The 17,254-nt window shown below is 45.2% G+C and overlaps 1 protein-coding gene across 1 annotated transcript in view; it reads left to right on the top strand.

The window, feature by feature from the left end:
• The window catches only part of LOC106575228 (von Willebrand factor D and EGF domain-containing protein), a 52,390-nt gene that overhangs the window by 22,560 nt on the left and 12,576 nt on the right, over positions 1-17,254 (top strand). The window contains 8 exon segments of the mRNA XM_045700372.1: positions 133-269; positions 1,397-1,558; positions 2,728-2,821; positions 6,017-6,241; positions 6,986-7,207; positions 10,624-10,731; positions 12,867-13,130; positions 14,922-15,101. Coding sequence (XP_045556328.1) covers positions 133-269; positions 1,397-1,558; positions 2,728-2,821; positions 6,017-6,241; positions 6,986-7,207; positions 10,624-10,731; positions 12,867-13,130; positions 14,922-15,101 — 1,392 coding nt within the window.

A 17,254-nucleotide genomic window follows, 5' to 3' on the forward strand; every position in this document is an offset into this window, starting at 1 on the left:
TTGCACTAGACTTGCATATTGACTCTTTCTGTTTGGAGCTTCCTCTCCTAAACCATATTCCACTCCTTGTTTCCTCCTGTCTGATGATCTATCTCTCCTCTCCCCTCTCATCCCTCTCTCGTCCATCCTCAGGTCAGCATGTGGAGTTGACAGACCTGGAGAACAGTGGTCTGTGTGACATCAGAGCGTTCGACTGTCGCAGCGTCCGGGTCTTCGGCCTCTGCTTCATCGACTCTCCCAACCTGGGCTGCCACCTCACACGACTGATGGTGAGAGAAATAACTCAGACAATGGTCACGGTCATACAAGGACATACCCCAAAGTGTTGCCGTGTTAAACAGAGTGGGGAACACAGAAAAAAACAGACAGGGTGCTGAAATCTCTCTGAGGATCCAAACCAGTATTTTTTAATTGAAAGAGTTCAGCAAAACTATGATGCTCTAGATTCCCTTTTCCGATCATAGGAGGAGGGCTCATTGCTGTATGCCTTATAATCATCCCTCAGACAGACTGGTAAACTGCTAGTTCACAACAGGACTTCAATATCCCAAAGTATATTTTTTTTGTGTGCAGTGTACGATTTTCATTTCAGTGCATTTCAATCACAGATAAAGACAGTAGGTTACTTAAGACAGAAACGATAGGAGGGAGGTTGGTCAGGGAGGATGGGTTGGCATATAACGTGAATGTCTCGCAACCCAAAGATTGTATGTTCAAATCTGATCGCGGATAACTTTAGCATTTTTGAAAATGCTAACCCTTCCCCTAACCTTAACCCTTTATCCTGACTCCTAAACCTAACCTGTTAACTACTTAACATGTTAACTAACCTTAACCCCTAAACCTAACCCTAACCTTAACCCCTAACCTTTAACCCCTAGCCTAGCTAACATTAGCCACCTAGCTAGACTACCTAACATTAGCCACACAAAAAATGGAATTTGTTTAATGTACACCAATGCGTTATCAAGAAAGAAAATTGTGTAATACACACGAAATGCGTTGTGATAAAAATTGTGTAATACACTTGAAAAACGTTTCCGTGTGCCTGTCACGTATTTCGAATTAGTAATTTGTGTCTATTTCACAGTAAGCTGTGTGTTGGTCTAACAAACTACCGCTCTACAGGACTGGGGTTCAGTCGTTATCAACGTGTAATTACACGTTAGACACACATTATTCACATGCTCTGATGGTGATCTATCTATCTATATCTATCTATCTATCTATCTATCATCTATCTATCTATCTATCTATCTATCTATCTATCTATCTATCTATCTATCTATCTATCTATCTATCTATCTATCTATCTATCTATCTATCTATCTATCTATCTATCTATCTATCTATCTAATCTAATCTAATCTAATCTAATCTAATCTATCTCCTCTAGAACCTGAATGGTGAGCGGGTTCCAGGAGAGAAGCAGAGGACCAGAGCTACCTTCCTGAGCTCCAAGGCTTTAGACTGTTCCGTCCCTTCGCTGAACAGCATGACTGTCAATGCTGTAGACTTTATGGTGGATGACCAACCCTACGCTCGCTGGGAAGTCAAGGTAAAGTTATGTACAGTATTTCCCATCTGCGGAAGCTCCGTCAATAAAGTGAACTAATTCGTTTTACTAAAGCACATGGAAAGTCACCTCATTTCCTTGCAAGAACCCGGGATTATGGCTCACTTTTTCAAAGTCAACTTGAAGTCTTTCCACGTTGCCCTGTTCCTGATCTTCTCCTCCTCCTCATATACAGCCTATATATCATGTTCCAGCATGTCCCTGAGTGGTTTGGGATCGCTGTTTGTTTACTGCTGTATTAGAAGACATTAGCATAAATCTCAATGTAGGAGACAGAGCCGTGGGGCTTCTCTCCTCACCCCCAAGGTTAGCCCAAAGTCAGGTCTGTCTGGATTATGTGAGCCTGGGTAAGTGGGGTTAGAGGATGAGCCCAATATTACCTACCTTAGCCCAGGCTCTGCCATTAATTTACAAGGTTTAGGGGAGTTTGAGTCACCCGTCCCTTAGGAATGTGAGGTATATTTGTATTGGATGCTGTGAAAATGTCCAAGTGTACATAAGCGTGAGTTTCAAATTGTTATCGTTTTTTTTTACAGTATGTGAGCTAAAAACTTCTGAAATCATATTAAATGATTTACTTAGTTAAACCACCTAACAATTTGACCATCCAAACCAAGCTCAAGACAAGGAAGCCCTCCTGTATGATAGGAATTTTTATTTATTTTTATTTTTTATTTCACCTTTATTTAACCAGGTAGACAAGTTGAGAACAAGTACTCATTTACAATTGCGACCTGGCCAAGATAAAGCAAAGCAGTTCGAAAAAATACAAAAACACAGAGTTACACATGGAGTAAAACAACATACAATCAATGATACAGTAGAAAAAAATAAGACTATATACAATGTGAGCAAATGATGTGAGATAAGGGAGGTAAAGGCAAAAAAGGCCATGGTGGCAGAGTAAATAAAGTATAGCAAGTAAAACACTGGAATGGTAGAGTTGTTATTTGAAGAAAGTTCAAAGTTAAAATATAAATAATATGGTGCAAAGGAGCAAAATAAATTAAATAAATAAATAAAGTAGGGGAAGAGGTAGTAGTTTGGGCTAAATTATAGATGGGCTATGTACAGGTGCAGTGTCTTGAACTGGTTAGCACTAGTGTGGGTTGAGTATTGGTTGGTTACAGTGTTGTTCCTTCCTGTATCAGGTGACCAATGACGGCTCTCAGTACAGTGAGCCTAAGGTGCTAACAATCTTCGATGGCGTGTGCCAGCTGTGTGAACCAACCCACTCCGGACTCTGTAAGTTAAAGGTAACTACTATACACCACACAAACACAGGCACACATGCACGCACGACTACACACACACATACGCTCACACACACACACATTCATATTTCCCCTAAAAGACACAGTGCATCTCCTCAAAAACCATGCAGTATTAGGAAAACCTCACCACTGAGAAAGACTTACGATATTCATATAACGAGAAGTGAAAACCAGGCCGTCTCGTAATGTCTGCAGGGTAGTTGTTGTTGAACTTGTTGTCCAACATGTTTCGTGAAGTATTGTTGTACATCTTTACTCTTGGGTTTAGTGTACAGTGGGAACCGAGCTCTGGAATACCAGTTGTCTATGGGATGACTTAAACAGACACACAACATCACTTTCAGAGCTCCCTACGTCCATGGATGTTTGTTCAAAACCACAGACGTTATGAATGTCCTCACCACACACAGCATACAGTACACACACACACACACACACACACACACACACACACACACACACACACACACACACACACACACACACACACACACACACACACACACACACACACACACACACACACACACACACACACACACACACACACACAGAGGACTACTGTAGCTACTCCTGCCAATTATGTTTTAATCAAATTGAGTTACATTGGGAAGAGATGGATTTGTTAGCGTTTGTTTTCTGTTCATTTCCTGCTGTGATTTTATTCTAGGGTCTCCAGAGAGAGGCTCAGATGTCCTAGTGCAAATTTTTTTGAGAAGATCACATTGCATGACACTCTATAAAAAAAAGAGTTGCTTCATAAATGTGTACTAGTTCATGTCTGTCACACACTCTTCCTTGAACCTTTTCATTCCTATTTATTATCTCAGTAAATGTAGTAATAGTGAACGTCTTTCTCTCTCTCTGTCTGTCTCTCTCTCTCTCTCTGTTTGTCTCTCTCTCTGTCTCTCTCTCTCTCTGTCTCTCTCTCTCTCTCTCTCTCTGTCTCTGTCTCTGTCTCTGTCTCTGTCAGGAGAGGACATGTAATATAGATGGAATGTGTTTTGCTAAAGGAGACTCCAATCCTGCCAGCCCCTGCCTCCTCTGTAATCCAAACACATCCAAATTCACATGGTCCATAAATGAAGGTAAATAAAATCAGTCTAATGCATACTCAATTGGAAATGACTGCTGAATATTGTGGAACAAAATATGCTTGAAAAGTCTCAAACTCCACACTGATACAACAGACTGCAAACAGCTATGGTAATCGTGATCGGCATGTAAGGTTTGAAAAAGGATCAACATCTTGACAATCGGAGAATATCAATTGCATATCCTTGATTCCTTTCGTCCTCTCTCCTCTTTTTCAAAAACCATTCGATGAGAAGGTCAGATATCCCTCCCCTCTGACCTTCTCATCCAATGGGTTTCGAGAAGGAGGCGAGGAGGGAGGACGCGAAGGATCAAAGAAATGCAATTCAGATTCTCCGCAAGACTAAAGTGGGAAGGTGATCGTCTTGAGGAATGAGAGAAGGAAACGATAGATAGCGGTGCTCTTGCCACGGTCATTCATTTTCACTTGGAGGGGGGCTGACACACTGGTATAGAGAGGGGAGACAATCTCTCCCTCTCTCCCTTTTCTCTCCTTCCTTCTCTCTCTCCCTCCCTCCCCCTCTCTCTCTCTTTCTCTCTCTCTCTCTCACTCTCACTCTCACTCACTCACTCTCACTCTTTCTCCCTCTCTCTCTCTCTCTCTCTCTCTCTCTCTCTCACTCTCACTCTCACTCACTCTTTCTCCCTCCCTCTCTCTCTCTATATCTCTCAATTCAATTCAATTCAGGGGCTTTATTGGCATGGGAAACATATGTTAACATTGCCTAAGCAAGTAAAGTAGATAATATACAAAAGTGAAATAAACAATAAAAATGAACTGTAAACATTACACTCACAGAAGTTCTAAAAGAATAAAGACATTACAAATGTCATATTATGTGTATATACAGTGTCTCTCTCCCTCTCTCCCTCTCTCCCTCTCTCCCTCCCCCCCACCTTTCTACCCCTCCTCAGGTATATTTACAGTCTGACTCCCGGCCTGCAGCACACCCACCCACTGAGGGCTACAGATGCTTCCCATATCTTTACGCTGCATGGTTCACTTCCTTAACACCATTTAATAGGTATTAATAATGGACAGTCAGACAAGATTGATCATGATTGGCACAGGGCACTTTTGATGGAGTGAAGAACTTTGGAGTTTTATGAGTTTTATGACAGACGAAGTGAATCTCTTTTCGTTGAGTTATAGGTCAGGAAGTTTCCTTTCTGGGCTTTGAACAGCTTTCCCTTTGAAGGTTATATTGTTGGATTATACTTGCAAACACACCCAGGCAAACACACCCAGGCACACACACCCAGGCACACACACACACACACACACACACACACACACACACACACACACACACACACACACACACACACACACACACACACACACACACACACACACACACACACACACACACACACACACACACACACACACACACACAAATGAGAAAATAGTCTCTTAGTAGGCCTTGAACAGGCCCTGTCTTTCTCACTTCTCAAGGGCTCTGTGTTTCTGAAGCAGCCTGTCCCTGTGTTACTGTCTATGTCATTCGGTCTCAGCTTTGAGGAAGATGCCTGGTCTCATTAGCTGTGTCAGCAGTCTCTATCCCAGTGTTAGATCAAAGGAGAGCAGGCCATCTGCAGGGGCTCTGTTTCTATACCTGTCAGGACCTGTCTAACAGCACTCTGCAACAGAGGAGCCTGTCTTCACATGTCTCTGTGTCCCTGTAGAGAGACTGTAAACCTCCTTCTTCCTCCCACCCTTCATCTTCCTCTCCCCTCCCTCCCGCCATTCCAACCCTCTCTCTCCCTTTCTCCTTCCCTCCCTGCGTCCCACCCCTGACACTAACGTGTTGTGACAGCCTTTTGGGGCTTCACAGTGTCAGTGATGCTGTCTGCAGTAGACTACAGTACACCAGCTCCCCCTCAATTCCCCTGTTTTCCAGGAACTACCCTCTCAAACAGCTGGAGCACAATAATGAATACCGTCTATCAACCACAGTTGATAAAAAGAGAACACTTTATACTGTTTTATCTTTTGTCTCTATCTCTATCTCTCCATCTTTCTCTCTGTCTCTCTCTCACTCTCTTTCCCTCTCCCCCCTACCCCCAGTCAACCAGCCCCCCAACCTGCACCAGCCTCAGGGGGGCCTCAGCACCTTCGCGGGGGAGAACTTTGTGTTCCAGTTCACAGCGGCGGACCCCGAAGTCTCGGCGCTCCTCTTCCTCCTGGAGCATGGCCCTCCCGACTCCACGCTCCTCCTCATCTGGAAAGTCCATCCGGTGGAGATGAAGGGGAAGACTCGGCAGAGCTTCGAGTTCACGCTGTCGGACGAGTGCAATGCCCAGAGCAGCTACACCGTCGAGTTGAGAGAAGAGGGGGGATGACAGTTTATTCCTACCTCCCTCATTCTCTCCCTCCCTTGGTGGGTGGCGCACCACAGTTTAGCCCCCAAATCCTGAAAACAGACCTCGAACAGACCTCAGTCAACATATGCATTCATTACGGATGTGTTTCTCTCCACACCATAGCTCCACACATGCTTATCCTCTGTTGACGAGATGTCTGTCTGCTTAGAGCTGGAGAGGACACTGGTTACTATGGGGATGTGTGTGACAAGTTGACAACCCAAGGTTTTCACATTCCCAGGCTCATGCCCATAGTTGGTTATGTGGTAATAAAACAGTTTACCCCCAAAAGCTGTGTGAGTAGCTGCACCTTACCCTGTGAGCCCACGTCTGGCTTGGTACGGACAGTAATAAAGAAGACATCGATATGATGCTGATAATCACCCTCAACTCCCATGGTATAAAACAGTAATACAAAGATCTCTGGAAGCAGATGGTGGTTTTCTATCTGAGGGTATTGTTGAGTCAGAGTGAGTATTTATCTCTTTATTAGCGTTGAGAGGAGTTGAAGATCTAGGGAAAGTGAAAACAGCCATACGCTGTGATTAAGCAGACCATATGAAGCTATTCTGTTCCTATAACAGGCTGAGTATGATGACATTTAATTGGCTATGTGGGAAGCTATGAATGTAACAGCTGTTTGTCTGTCCGTCCGTCTGTCTCTTCTCTTCAGGTGGCTGTGAAGCCTTGCGGGTGTTTGAACGGCGGGACGTGTGTGACCAACATGGCTTTCCCGGCGGGCAGCAGCGAGTACCTGTGTGTGTGTGTCCCCTGGGGATAGGAGGGGGCCTGTGTCAGGAGGACATTGACGCGTGTCCGTCGGGTCCGTGTGGTGCCGGGGTGTTTGCTGGTACCGTCCATGGCTTCCTCTGTGAATGCCCTGCGGGCCTGAGAGGTAGGCTGCAGGAACACGCGTGCGCATGCACACACACCAAGACAGAGAAACCCAGAAGTGTGTATTGACACTGCCAGAGATCTGATACATTTTCCCCTCCCCGTTCACCACTAGCAGAAACAAAGAGCCCAGAGTCTTAGTGGTGTTTGCACTGTATTCATAACCCCTGCTGAAAACACAGATCTGTGCTCTCGTGGGTTAACGAACAGTGGCGGGCTAGATCCAAACATCCTGATCACTCCCTCTAGGCTGTGTGTGTAGCTAGTAAGTGTTGAAAGGTCAGGGGTGAGGTGAGGTGAGGTGGGGGTCGGGAGTAGCTAAGAGCTGAAAACAGTGACGTGCGTTGAGGTCTGACGGCATGCAGGCACTTTCTATTGAGGTCCCCGTCACTCACTCACACATGCACGCGCACTCATGAAGCGGATTTCTGCTACAGTGTTTATCGGTGTGGCACGATCACAAAGACAACCATCAAACAACCACCATCAAACAGCGTCAGGTTGGCGGCTTAACCATTAGACACTCGTACATTCACAGGCCCTAATAGGTTGTGCCCCTCTCAGCCACTGCCCTGCATGAACAGGCAACTTTCAGCACCACGGACAGCAACCGAAATGCCAGCGAAAAGGCCTACTTGTGACAACGCTACAAACACAACAGGCCTAGTAGTCAGTGCTACTGATTGAGAGATATACTGTACTTACACAGTAGACATGCAATGTAATCATAGTAGACGGCACTACTGTAAATAAACACTTGCACTTGTATACAAAGTCCATCCGTCTATCCTTCTGGGTAAAGACATCAGTGACTGAGCTGTAACACTCGTCCCTGTTGGCCGTCAGTTTTACAAGTCGTTCTCGGTGCAGTGGAGGTGATGGCAAGGGATGAGAGTCGTCCTTGACGGTTCGGTTTCGACTGTATGTCTTTATCCGTTTCAGCGTAGAAAATGGCCTCTCAACGGCTGCTGTTGTGGCTGGTATAGTGAGGACCAGCTGCAGTAACTTTGTCCGCCTCGGGGACGGTCTGTTTCAGGTCATGCTGGAACAAAAAGCTGAGGAGCTGTCCAGGTGATTTGTCTCGTGACATTGTTTCCAATTTTTTTGCAGACCACTAAGCCAAGGAAATGAAGTTCAGCAAAGGGGTCAAACCTGGTGTAGCAGACATGAGTCGATCATTGTGATGTGATGAGGGAACCCTGCCTGCGAACTTCAAAACCAGTGTCGACCCTCAGGCCAGTAGGGAATTTCCTATTGGTCTAATGGTCTAAGACATAGGTTACTCCCATGGGAGACCTGGGTTTGTATCCCGTGTGTTACACTAGCTCTCATCTGAACATTGATATTGTCCATTATGTTATAGTAGATTAGCCCCCTCTCTACTCTGATCGACTGTTTACTATGAGTTTTCGCTTTCTGCCAGGCCCAGTTCATTGCATCTCTGCTTGAATCGCTCCTAGAAACTATCATAGGTTTGTCGTTGCCTTTCCAGTGCTTTCATTGTGATTCTGATACTGGTGAAGCAGAAACCCATATCCGTCACTTTGTTCTGCAGAACACGGAAAAAACAATTTCACATAGAGAATTCCATCATAGGCTATGAGCAAAAAGCGAACAGTTTGGCGGTCTCTAAATGGGTTGCTAACTGTTTAATCGTTCCACATAGTTGGCCCTGGGCCTGTTTGATGACCTGGCACTCTCATCGTTGCCACGGAATGCCAACTCTTAACTAGGTAGCATGACGTAGCATTATTTAGCTAGGTGTTTCAAAATCTCTCCGTTGTTCGTTCATTGCCAAATGTTTTAAGAACTTTCTGGCTTTGGATATGAGACAATCATGATTTCTCATGCTTGTTGAGTGCTGTATGCAAGTTTTTCGCAGTAACCGGCTCTTGTCTACACGCTGTCACTGGTGAAGAAGCAGGCAGGGGAAGTAGTAGAGTTGGCTGTTAGCAACGCAGCCACAGAGCCAGTCTTTCTGTTGATACCACTCATATTGAAATGATTGTGTTCTTTTCTGTCCCTTCCTTTGATGTATGTCCCTAAGCTTAGGTGTTGGTCTTCCATCCCTTATCACCTGCTGTTTCGCTAGAAAATCCAACTTTGAATACTGTTTCAGATGCAATATGTTAGCCATCCTGATCAGCTTACTTTATCTAGCTGTAAAACAAACGTAACTGGCAGATGACGTGTGACGTCCATAGGCGGGAGCTGGCTGTCCTCCTGCCTATCCCATACATTTTTTCACACCGTTATGCATGGGCATGTATTAATTGAGTGCATGGAAAATGAGTGGGACATATTGACACTTGAAAGGCAGTGAAGCTCTCTGCCTGCCTTTTGGCGTCCATTAGCTGGCAGTATAAGGTAGAAACATGCATGCACAAGTCATGTCAATGCCTGTTTGGAGTTTGAGAGGCAGGAGAAAGGCGCAGGGCGAGACTGCCTTTCCCCTGGCCTCCTTGTGCGTTTTCTACCAGATCACTGCAAATTTGGAAAGTGCTAGTTCAGAAATTGATTTTTATCGTGCAGAAAATACATGAGGATGACAAAATGATTATTGATCAAATGTATATTTCTTTTTCATTGCAGTTCTTCTTTCCTTCATTGTGCCTACCCGCACGTCACTGGCTGAAAATACATGAACTCTCTGTTTGTTGTTGTAATGGGCTTCCTTGGCTCTATGCCTCTGTGTCTGTGAGCTTGGCTCAAACCTTGGCTTTTTGCATCTTTGTCTGTGAGCTTGGCTCAGACCTTGTCTTTCTGTCTGTGTGTCTGTGAGCTTGGCTCAGACCTTGTCTTTCAGTCTGTGTGTCTGTGAGCTTGGCTCAGACCTTGGCTTTCTGTCTGTGTGTCTGTGAGCTTGGCTCAGACCTTGGCTTTGTGTCTGTGAGCTTGGCTCAGACCTTGGCTTTCTGTCTGTGTGTCTGTGAGCTTGGCTCATACCTTGGCTTTCTGTCTGTGTGTCTGTGAGCTTGGCTCATACCTTGGCTTTCTGTCTGTGTGTCTGTGAGCTTGGCTCAGACCTTGTCTTTCAGTCTGTGTGTCTGTGAGCTTGGCTCAGACCTTGGCTTTCTGTCTGTGTGTCTGTGAGCTTGGCTCAGACCTTGGCTTTGTGTCTGTGAGCTTGGCTCAGACCTTGGCTTTCTGTCTGTGTGTCTGTGAGCTTGGCTCATACCTTGGCTTTCTGTCTGTGTGTCTGTGAGCTTGGCTCATACCTTGGCTTTCTGTCTGTGTGTCTGTGAGCTTGGCTCATCATACCTTGTCTTTCTGTCTGTGTGTCTGTGAGCTTGGCTCATACCTTGTCTTTCTGTCTTTGTGGGTGTAAGGGCTACCTGTTGTAGTAATGGACTTTGGCTGTCTGTCTTTGTGTTGTCTGTTATAATAATGTCTGTCCGTCTCTGGGACTCTGTGTAGGCGCTAACTGTCAGGAAGATGTGAATGAGTGTGAGAGGACGCCCTGCATGCCCGGAGTCCAGTGCTTCAACAGCTTCGGCTCCTACAGGTGTGGAGGCTGCCCCCACGGTATGCTGAGAGATGGGACCACCTGCACATCAATCAAATGTATTTATCAACACTTTTTACATCAACAGGTAGGCATGGTCAATCAATCAAATGTATTTATCAACACTTTTTACATCAACAGGTAGGCATGGTCAATCAAATCACTAGTGCTACTACACTACTGTATCAATTAGCCAATTCACTTCCATAGAAACAGACTGTGGGCCCTGTTTATCAGTATAGAAAAGGGATTGATTTGATATGAAAATAAGAAATGTTACAAAGATGTTCCAGAGGCAACTTTCTCCCACCTGTAATATGGAAGTGGATGGAAACGTAAAGCTGCATACACCTGTAACTGTGGGAAGACCAGTCAGTCACTATTATCTTTGACAAGACAAACCGAAACAATGACATTCCAGCTCAGCATTCCACAATTCCCATATCTGGATATCATTGCACAGACAATAATGGGAATAATTGACCACTGCACTTTGAACCGCTCACATGATAACCAACAGGGATGCATGTCCAATGGAAACCAGAGGGCATGTGATGGCTCGACCCTTCTCTCCCCCATAAATTATTTTTGTGTGTGTTTTCTTTTCTTCATTTTTTGAGGTTTTACAGGGGGGTGTTGAGCTGAGTTAATTGGTGAAGCACTTCCCCTCTGAGGGAGAGCAGAGCAGAGTGTATCCTGCCACCTGGCCCCAGGCTCAGAGTGCTTCCGCAGCACCTCAGGTGTGCCTCTCTCTGTTGACAGCTAACTGACAAAGGCCATTAGAGGTGAAGTGTGAGAACCTGGAAGGGTGCAGAGGAGGGAGTAGGGCTGGCAGGAAGGAGGAAGGAGCATGGCTGAACACAGTGATGAGCTAAGGGGCCGGGCTAGCAGCAGGGAGATGGAAGAGGAGCATGACCTGGTGGAATACAAAGTGATCTATCGCCTGGGCCACAGAGCTGAGGTGAGGCAAGGTAATGTAAGGTGAGGTGAGGTGTTGGGCCTGGGTGAGCAGGGAGCACAGAGCATGGCCTGGTCAAATACAGAGTGATCAACAGTACTGCCCGATCCTAAAGCTGAGGTGAGGAGAAGTGAGGAGCGGTGAGGGGGGAGAGCATGGAAGGAGCACGGCCTAGTTGAATACAGAGTGATCTACCGCCTGGGCCACAGGGCGAGGGGAACAGAACTAGGGGGAGCAGAGGCTAAGCTGGAGCACCATCCATAAAACACACATATAACTGAACCTAGGGGGAAATGCAATTTTCATTCAGCAGACGTTTGTTTCTGTAGTCCAGGGTAAACCACTTGAATTCTGCAGGAGTGCAGGCAAACCTGCACATATACAGTGTTTCTTCCTTTAAAAGTGTTGAGTTTTGTGCTGCAACCGTTTGAGGTAGATTGTGATAAATTGCGTCATTCTGGCAACTATGGCTGACACTTAAATGACCCCGCAAGCTGTGCTGCAGTACGCCACAACTTTTAAAGGAAGAACCACTGTACACACACACACACACACACACACACACACACACACACACACACACACACACACACACACACTTAGTCACCATTTTGCTCCCAAAAAGCCATGCCATGTTTCCACCAACCTCCCCGCTTTTCTTTTCCAAGCATCTTAGCCTTTCCCTCTCTCTAATCTTTTTCTCCCTCTGAGCAATGAGTTTCGGCTGAGTGGTCCTCTGCTTTGTTTATTATAGTGCCATGCTGCCTCGGCAGGAGTTACACTGCCAGGTTTATTTCACTTGCCATTGCTCCGCTCTGCCGTCATCAATCACACCGTCTCTTTCTCTCTCCTCCTGCTCTGCTTTCCTTTCTACGTTTTTTTTTTTTACGATTCTTCTGCTCACAGATCTACTGAGGAGCTGTGATTTCTAGCTGTGTAGGTGTGGGATGAAAAGTGTTGTAAAAAAAAAAAAAGAGCTGATAAACTGTGGACCAACATTCTTGAATAGAGTTTGAGAACTCAAGATTCTATGAAATGTATCATAAAAACAGTATTGGTTATGTGACACCATAAGACAAACTTCTGGCTCTGAACCTGAAGTGTCTATCTATCTCTCTCCCAGCATCATACAAGCACTGAGGTGCTATGAAGCCCACCTCTTACTCTCACCATGTGTCCTCATCTGTCTCTACACAGCAGCACCTGTACGATCGATCCCAAATGTCCCCAGCATTGGACCCACCACTGTCCCTACCACCGCCACTACCACCTCTAAGACCTCACCCAACAACAGACCAGACCAACACAATCAACCCAGGATGGACTCTGGCAGACCTGGAATCCCACCGACCAATAAGCCTGGACTCCCACAAACCAACATGCCTGGACTTCCAGAGACCAACAGGGCAGCTGCCAAGGCCCCAGTTGTACATACACCATCTAAGAATGGACAAAAAACTGGCAAGTACTCTGAGTATACCAAATATTAGGAACACCTTCCTAATATTGAATTGCACCCCCCTCCCCTTTTTCCCACCGAACAGTGTCAATTCGTCAGGACATGGACTCTACAAGGTGTCGAAAGCGTTCCACAGGGACTCCAATGCCTTCCCACGTTTGCCAAGTTGGATGGAAGTTTTTTTGGGTGGTGGACCATCCTTGATGCACATGGAAAACTGTTGAGCGTTAAAAATCCAGCAGCATTGCAGTTCTTGACACAAACCGGTGCACCTGGCACATACTACCATACCCCGTATTTCCCATAGCCTCTGTCTAATCCTCTTCAGATCGCCTACAAAAGGCTGCTTAACACCAGGGCTCCTATAATAGACCATCAGGGGTGTCACATTACTCCACGACTGAGTACCTCATTGGCATTGGCAGCTATAGCCAGCCCAGTTAGCGGCCTTGCAAAATTGCCTGTCATCATCATCACACTAAAGGGCTGGAGATGGGATTGAAAGGCACACAGCAACATATGTCATCTCCCATCGGCCCTGCAGTTCCGATAAAACCACCCATTGTCTGAGTGGATTCTGCTGCCCTAGTCGAAAATGAGACAAAATTCACAGGCGATAAGCCTTAATATGTGGAGTCATAACGCTGATAAATCACTTCTTAATAAAAGACAGATGGTCCATTCTTTTTCATCTTTTGTCACCGCAAAGACGAAACGCTTTATTAGCGAGAGAGAGGAGAAGAATCGCTGTGTGGCACGCAAATAGGAAAAAGAGAAGGGTTGCCAGTGTCACGTTTCAAAGCTTCTAACTGCACTACAATGACAGTCATTCGGTCTCAGTCTGCTCTCTTCCATAGATCCGTCATAGAATAGAGATATGCTGATAAATGTACAATACCAATATAATGCAGCATAGTCTAGCCATAATACACTTTTGATGATGTGGTGGTTTGATGTGGTGCCTGTGCAAGGTGAGAAACAAAGGACAAAGTTATGGGACAAACTTAAAAGAATCCATCTAGAAAGTGCCAATGATACCAGCAGTTTCAGTTCTAAAGGACATATCTTTGTTTAAGACTAATAGGGCAATTGGCATTTTCATCCCACTTCTTTGTGGGTGGGGGTTAGAGGGGAGCCCAGGAGTGGAGTGAAGGCCTATGGGTAAAGAGAAGCTGATGCAGCTGGATTGGGGGTGAGGGCGGGTCTGGAGGTGAAGACGGGACATAGTCGGGGTCTCACACACACCTCTCGCTCCAAGGGGTTTCTGACCTTGGTAGCGTATCAATCAATTGCTCAGGAGACTTTCATCCTGAAGCACCGTAATGAGCCGCCTGTCATCAAAACACAAAGTGCCAACTAAGAGTTTCCCCACAGCCCTAATTTAGTTATAAAGTGCCTTTATATAATTGGTCTTCCAAGACTTTGTATTTTAATCAAAGACATTTGAGCAATTAGCAACTGTAGCAGCTTTGGATTTAACTGCGGGTCCTGCCACATAAAATTTGTCAGGCAGTGTTGAATATATCACCCCGGTAGGCAACTGTACGTCAGTGGTTTTTGTGAGCTGTTTTCATCTACGGGGCTGTGTTTATTTGAATTATGACTAATCATGAAATATGCAGATTAAGACAGCATGGTGTGGTTGATGCAGAGGCAGTGACAACTGATTACAGCATCCCACTGAGCATAAACAAAGGGTGATCATCGCTTTTCATGTGAAGGCTAGGGGGAAGAGAATGAATTGATAAATATGTACATGTCCTGGGGCTGATAACAGTGATTATGTGTTCCAGGCCCAGAGCTATCATCCCATGCAGGGAACAACAACAACGTGACAGGTACGTGTGCCAGCCGACCGTGCTTCCTGGGGGTCCAGTGCATCGACCGACGTCCACCCTACACGGGCTATGTCTGCGGGCGCTGCCCACCGCCCCTCAATGGCAACGGACGCACCTGCACCAAAACCGCTCGAGGTAAGACGTCGGCTTGAAGTGTTACACCATCTCCCTGGCCGTAGTTACTAGCCTGGTCCCAGATCTGTATGTGCTGTACAGCCAACACCTGTTGTTACCTATGCCAAGGACCATAGGAATCAGAAAGACAAAAAACAGATCTGGCACCAGGCTATCTAAATATGTTAGTACATGCACCACACATTGGCTTTTTAGTAGTTATTCTACTGTCACTGTTGGAAAACTATTTGAAAACAATCTGACGTGGTGTGAATGGTCCTGAAGTGCCTCTGTGCTGTTACCTCCCTATTCAACCTGGTCTCAGGGCAATTCGTAAGATTTGGTATGCAAACATGATCCATGCTTTTAGTGTGGTATATTTAATTATATTAGGTTACATTGTGAATGGAATAGCGGTTATACAATAGCGGACGAATTAGGGGACGTATAGCATCAAACGTCTTACCCAGTCGTACAATAGCGTACGAATTGGATGAGTTATCATACTTCTTGATGGACGTATAGTATTACACGTATTTTTCTGAGACCAGGTTGCTTGTTGCATCCTAGCAACCAAGGAGAATTATGAAATTTGTATTAACCCCACCTTCAGAGGACACAAATATATATTTTAGTTTTTACAGCTTTTTTGCTGTTAGCTAAAATGCTACAGTTGTCCCCGACACGACTCAAACATGCAACCTTTGGATTGCTAGACGGTCGCGGTATATGCCCACCCGTCTTCCCTGACCAACCTCCCTAATTTAGTTTCTGTCTAAAGTAACTAGAACAGGGATCATCAACTAGATTAGGCCGCAGGACGGTTTTTCCTTGAGAGGCTGGTTGAGGGCCGGAACTGAGACTGTAAATTGACCACAAGAGTTCCAAACAAATATTTAATTTCAAGCCTTGCTTATATTTGTATACGATTACGTCTCTCTCTATTATGCGTGGGAATACTTGGGAACAGATTTCTTAAATTAAAATCACTTGGAGCTGATTTCCTGGTGTTTTTACAGTCTATTACAGTTGAAGTCGGTAGTTTTCATACACCTTAGCCAAAAACATTTAAACTCAGTTTTTCACAATTCCTGACATTTAATCCTAGTAAACAATCCCCTGTCTTAGGTCAGTTAGGATCACCACTTTATTTTAAGAATGTGAAATGTCAGAGTAATAGTAGAGAGAATGATTTATTTCAGCTTTTGTTTCTTTCATCACATTCCCAGTGGGTCAGAAGTTTACATACACTCAATTAGTATTTTGTAGCACTGCCTTTAAATTGTTTAACTTGGGTCAAACGTTTTGGGTAGCCTTCCACAGGCTTCCCACAATAAGTGGGTTGGGTGAATTTTGGCCCATTCCTCCTGACAGTGCTGGTGTAACTGAGTCAGGTTTTTAGGCCTCCTTCCTCACACACACTTTTTCAGTTCCGCCCACAAATGTTTTATGGGATTGAGGTCAGGGCTTTGTGATGGCCACTCCAATACCTTGACTTTGTTGTCCTTAAGCCATTTTGCCACAACTTTGGAAGTATGCTTGGGGTCATTGTCCATTTGGAAGACCCATTTGCGACCAAGCTTTAACTTCCTGACTGATGTCTTGAGATGTTGCTTCAATATATCCAAATAATTCTTCTTCCTCATGATGCCATCTATTTTGTGAAGTGCACCAGTCCCTCCTGCAGCAAATCACCCCCACAACATGATGCTGACACCCCCGGGATGGTGTTCTTCGGCTTGCAAGCCTCCCCCTTTTTCCTCCAAACATAACAATGGTCATTATGGCCAAACAGTTCTATTTTTGTTTCATCAGACCAGAGGACATTTCTCCAAAAAGTATGATGTTTGTCTCCATGTGCAGTTCCAAACCGCTGTCTGGCTTTTTTATGGTGGTTATGGACCAGTGGCTTCTTCCTTGCTGAGCGGCCTTTCAGGTTATGTCGATATAGGACTTGTTTTACTGTGGATATAGATACTTTTGTACCTGTTTCCTCTAGCATCTTCACAAGGTCCTTTGCTGTTGTTCTGGGATTGATTTGCACCAAAGTACGTTCATCTCTAGGAGACAGAACGCATCTCCTTCCTGAGTGGTATGACGGCTGCGTGGTCCCATGGTGTTTATACTTGCACACTATTGTTTGTACAGATGAACATGGTACCTTCAGGAGTTTG

Source organism: Salmo salar, chromosome ssa17, assembly GCF_905237065.1.
Source record: "Salmo salar chromosome ssa17, Ssal_v3.1, whole genome shotgun sequence".
Taxonomy (NCBI): domain Eukaryota; kingdom Metazoa; phylum Chordata; class Actinopteri; order Salmoniformes; family Salmonidae; genus Salmo; species Salmo salar.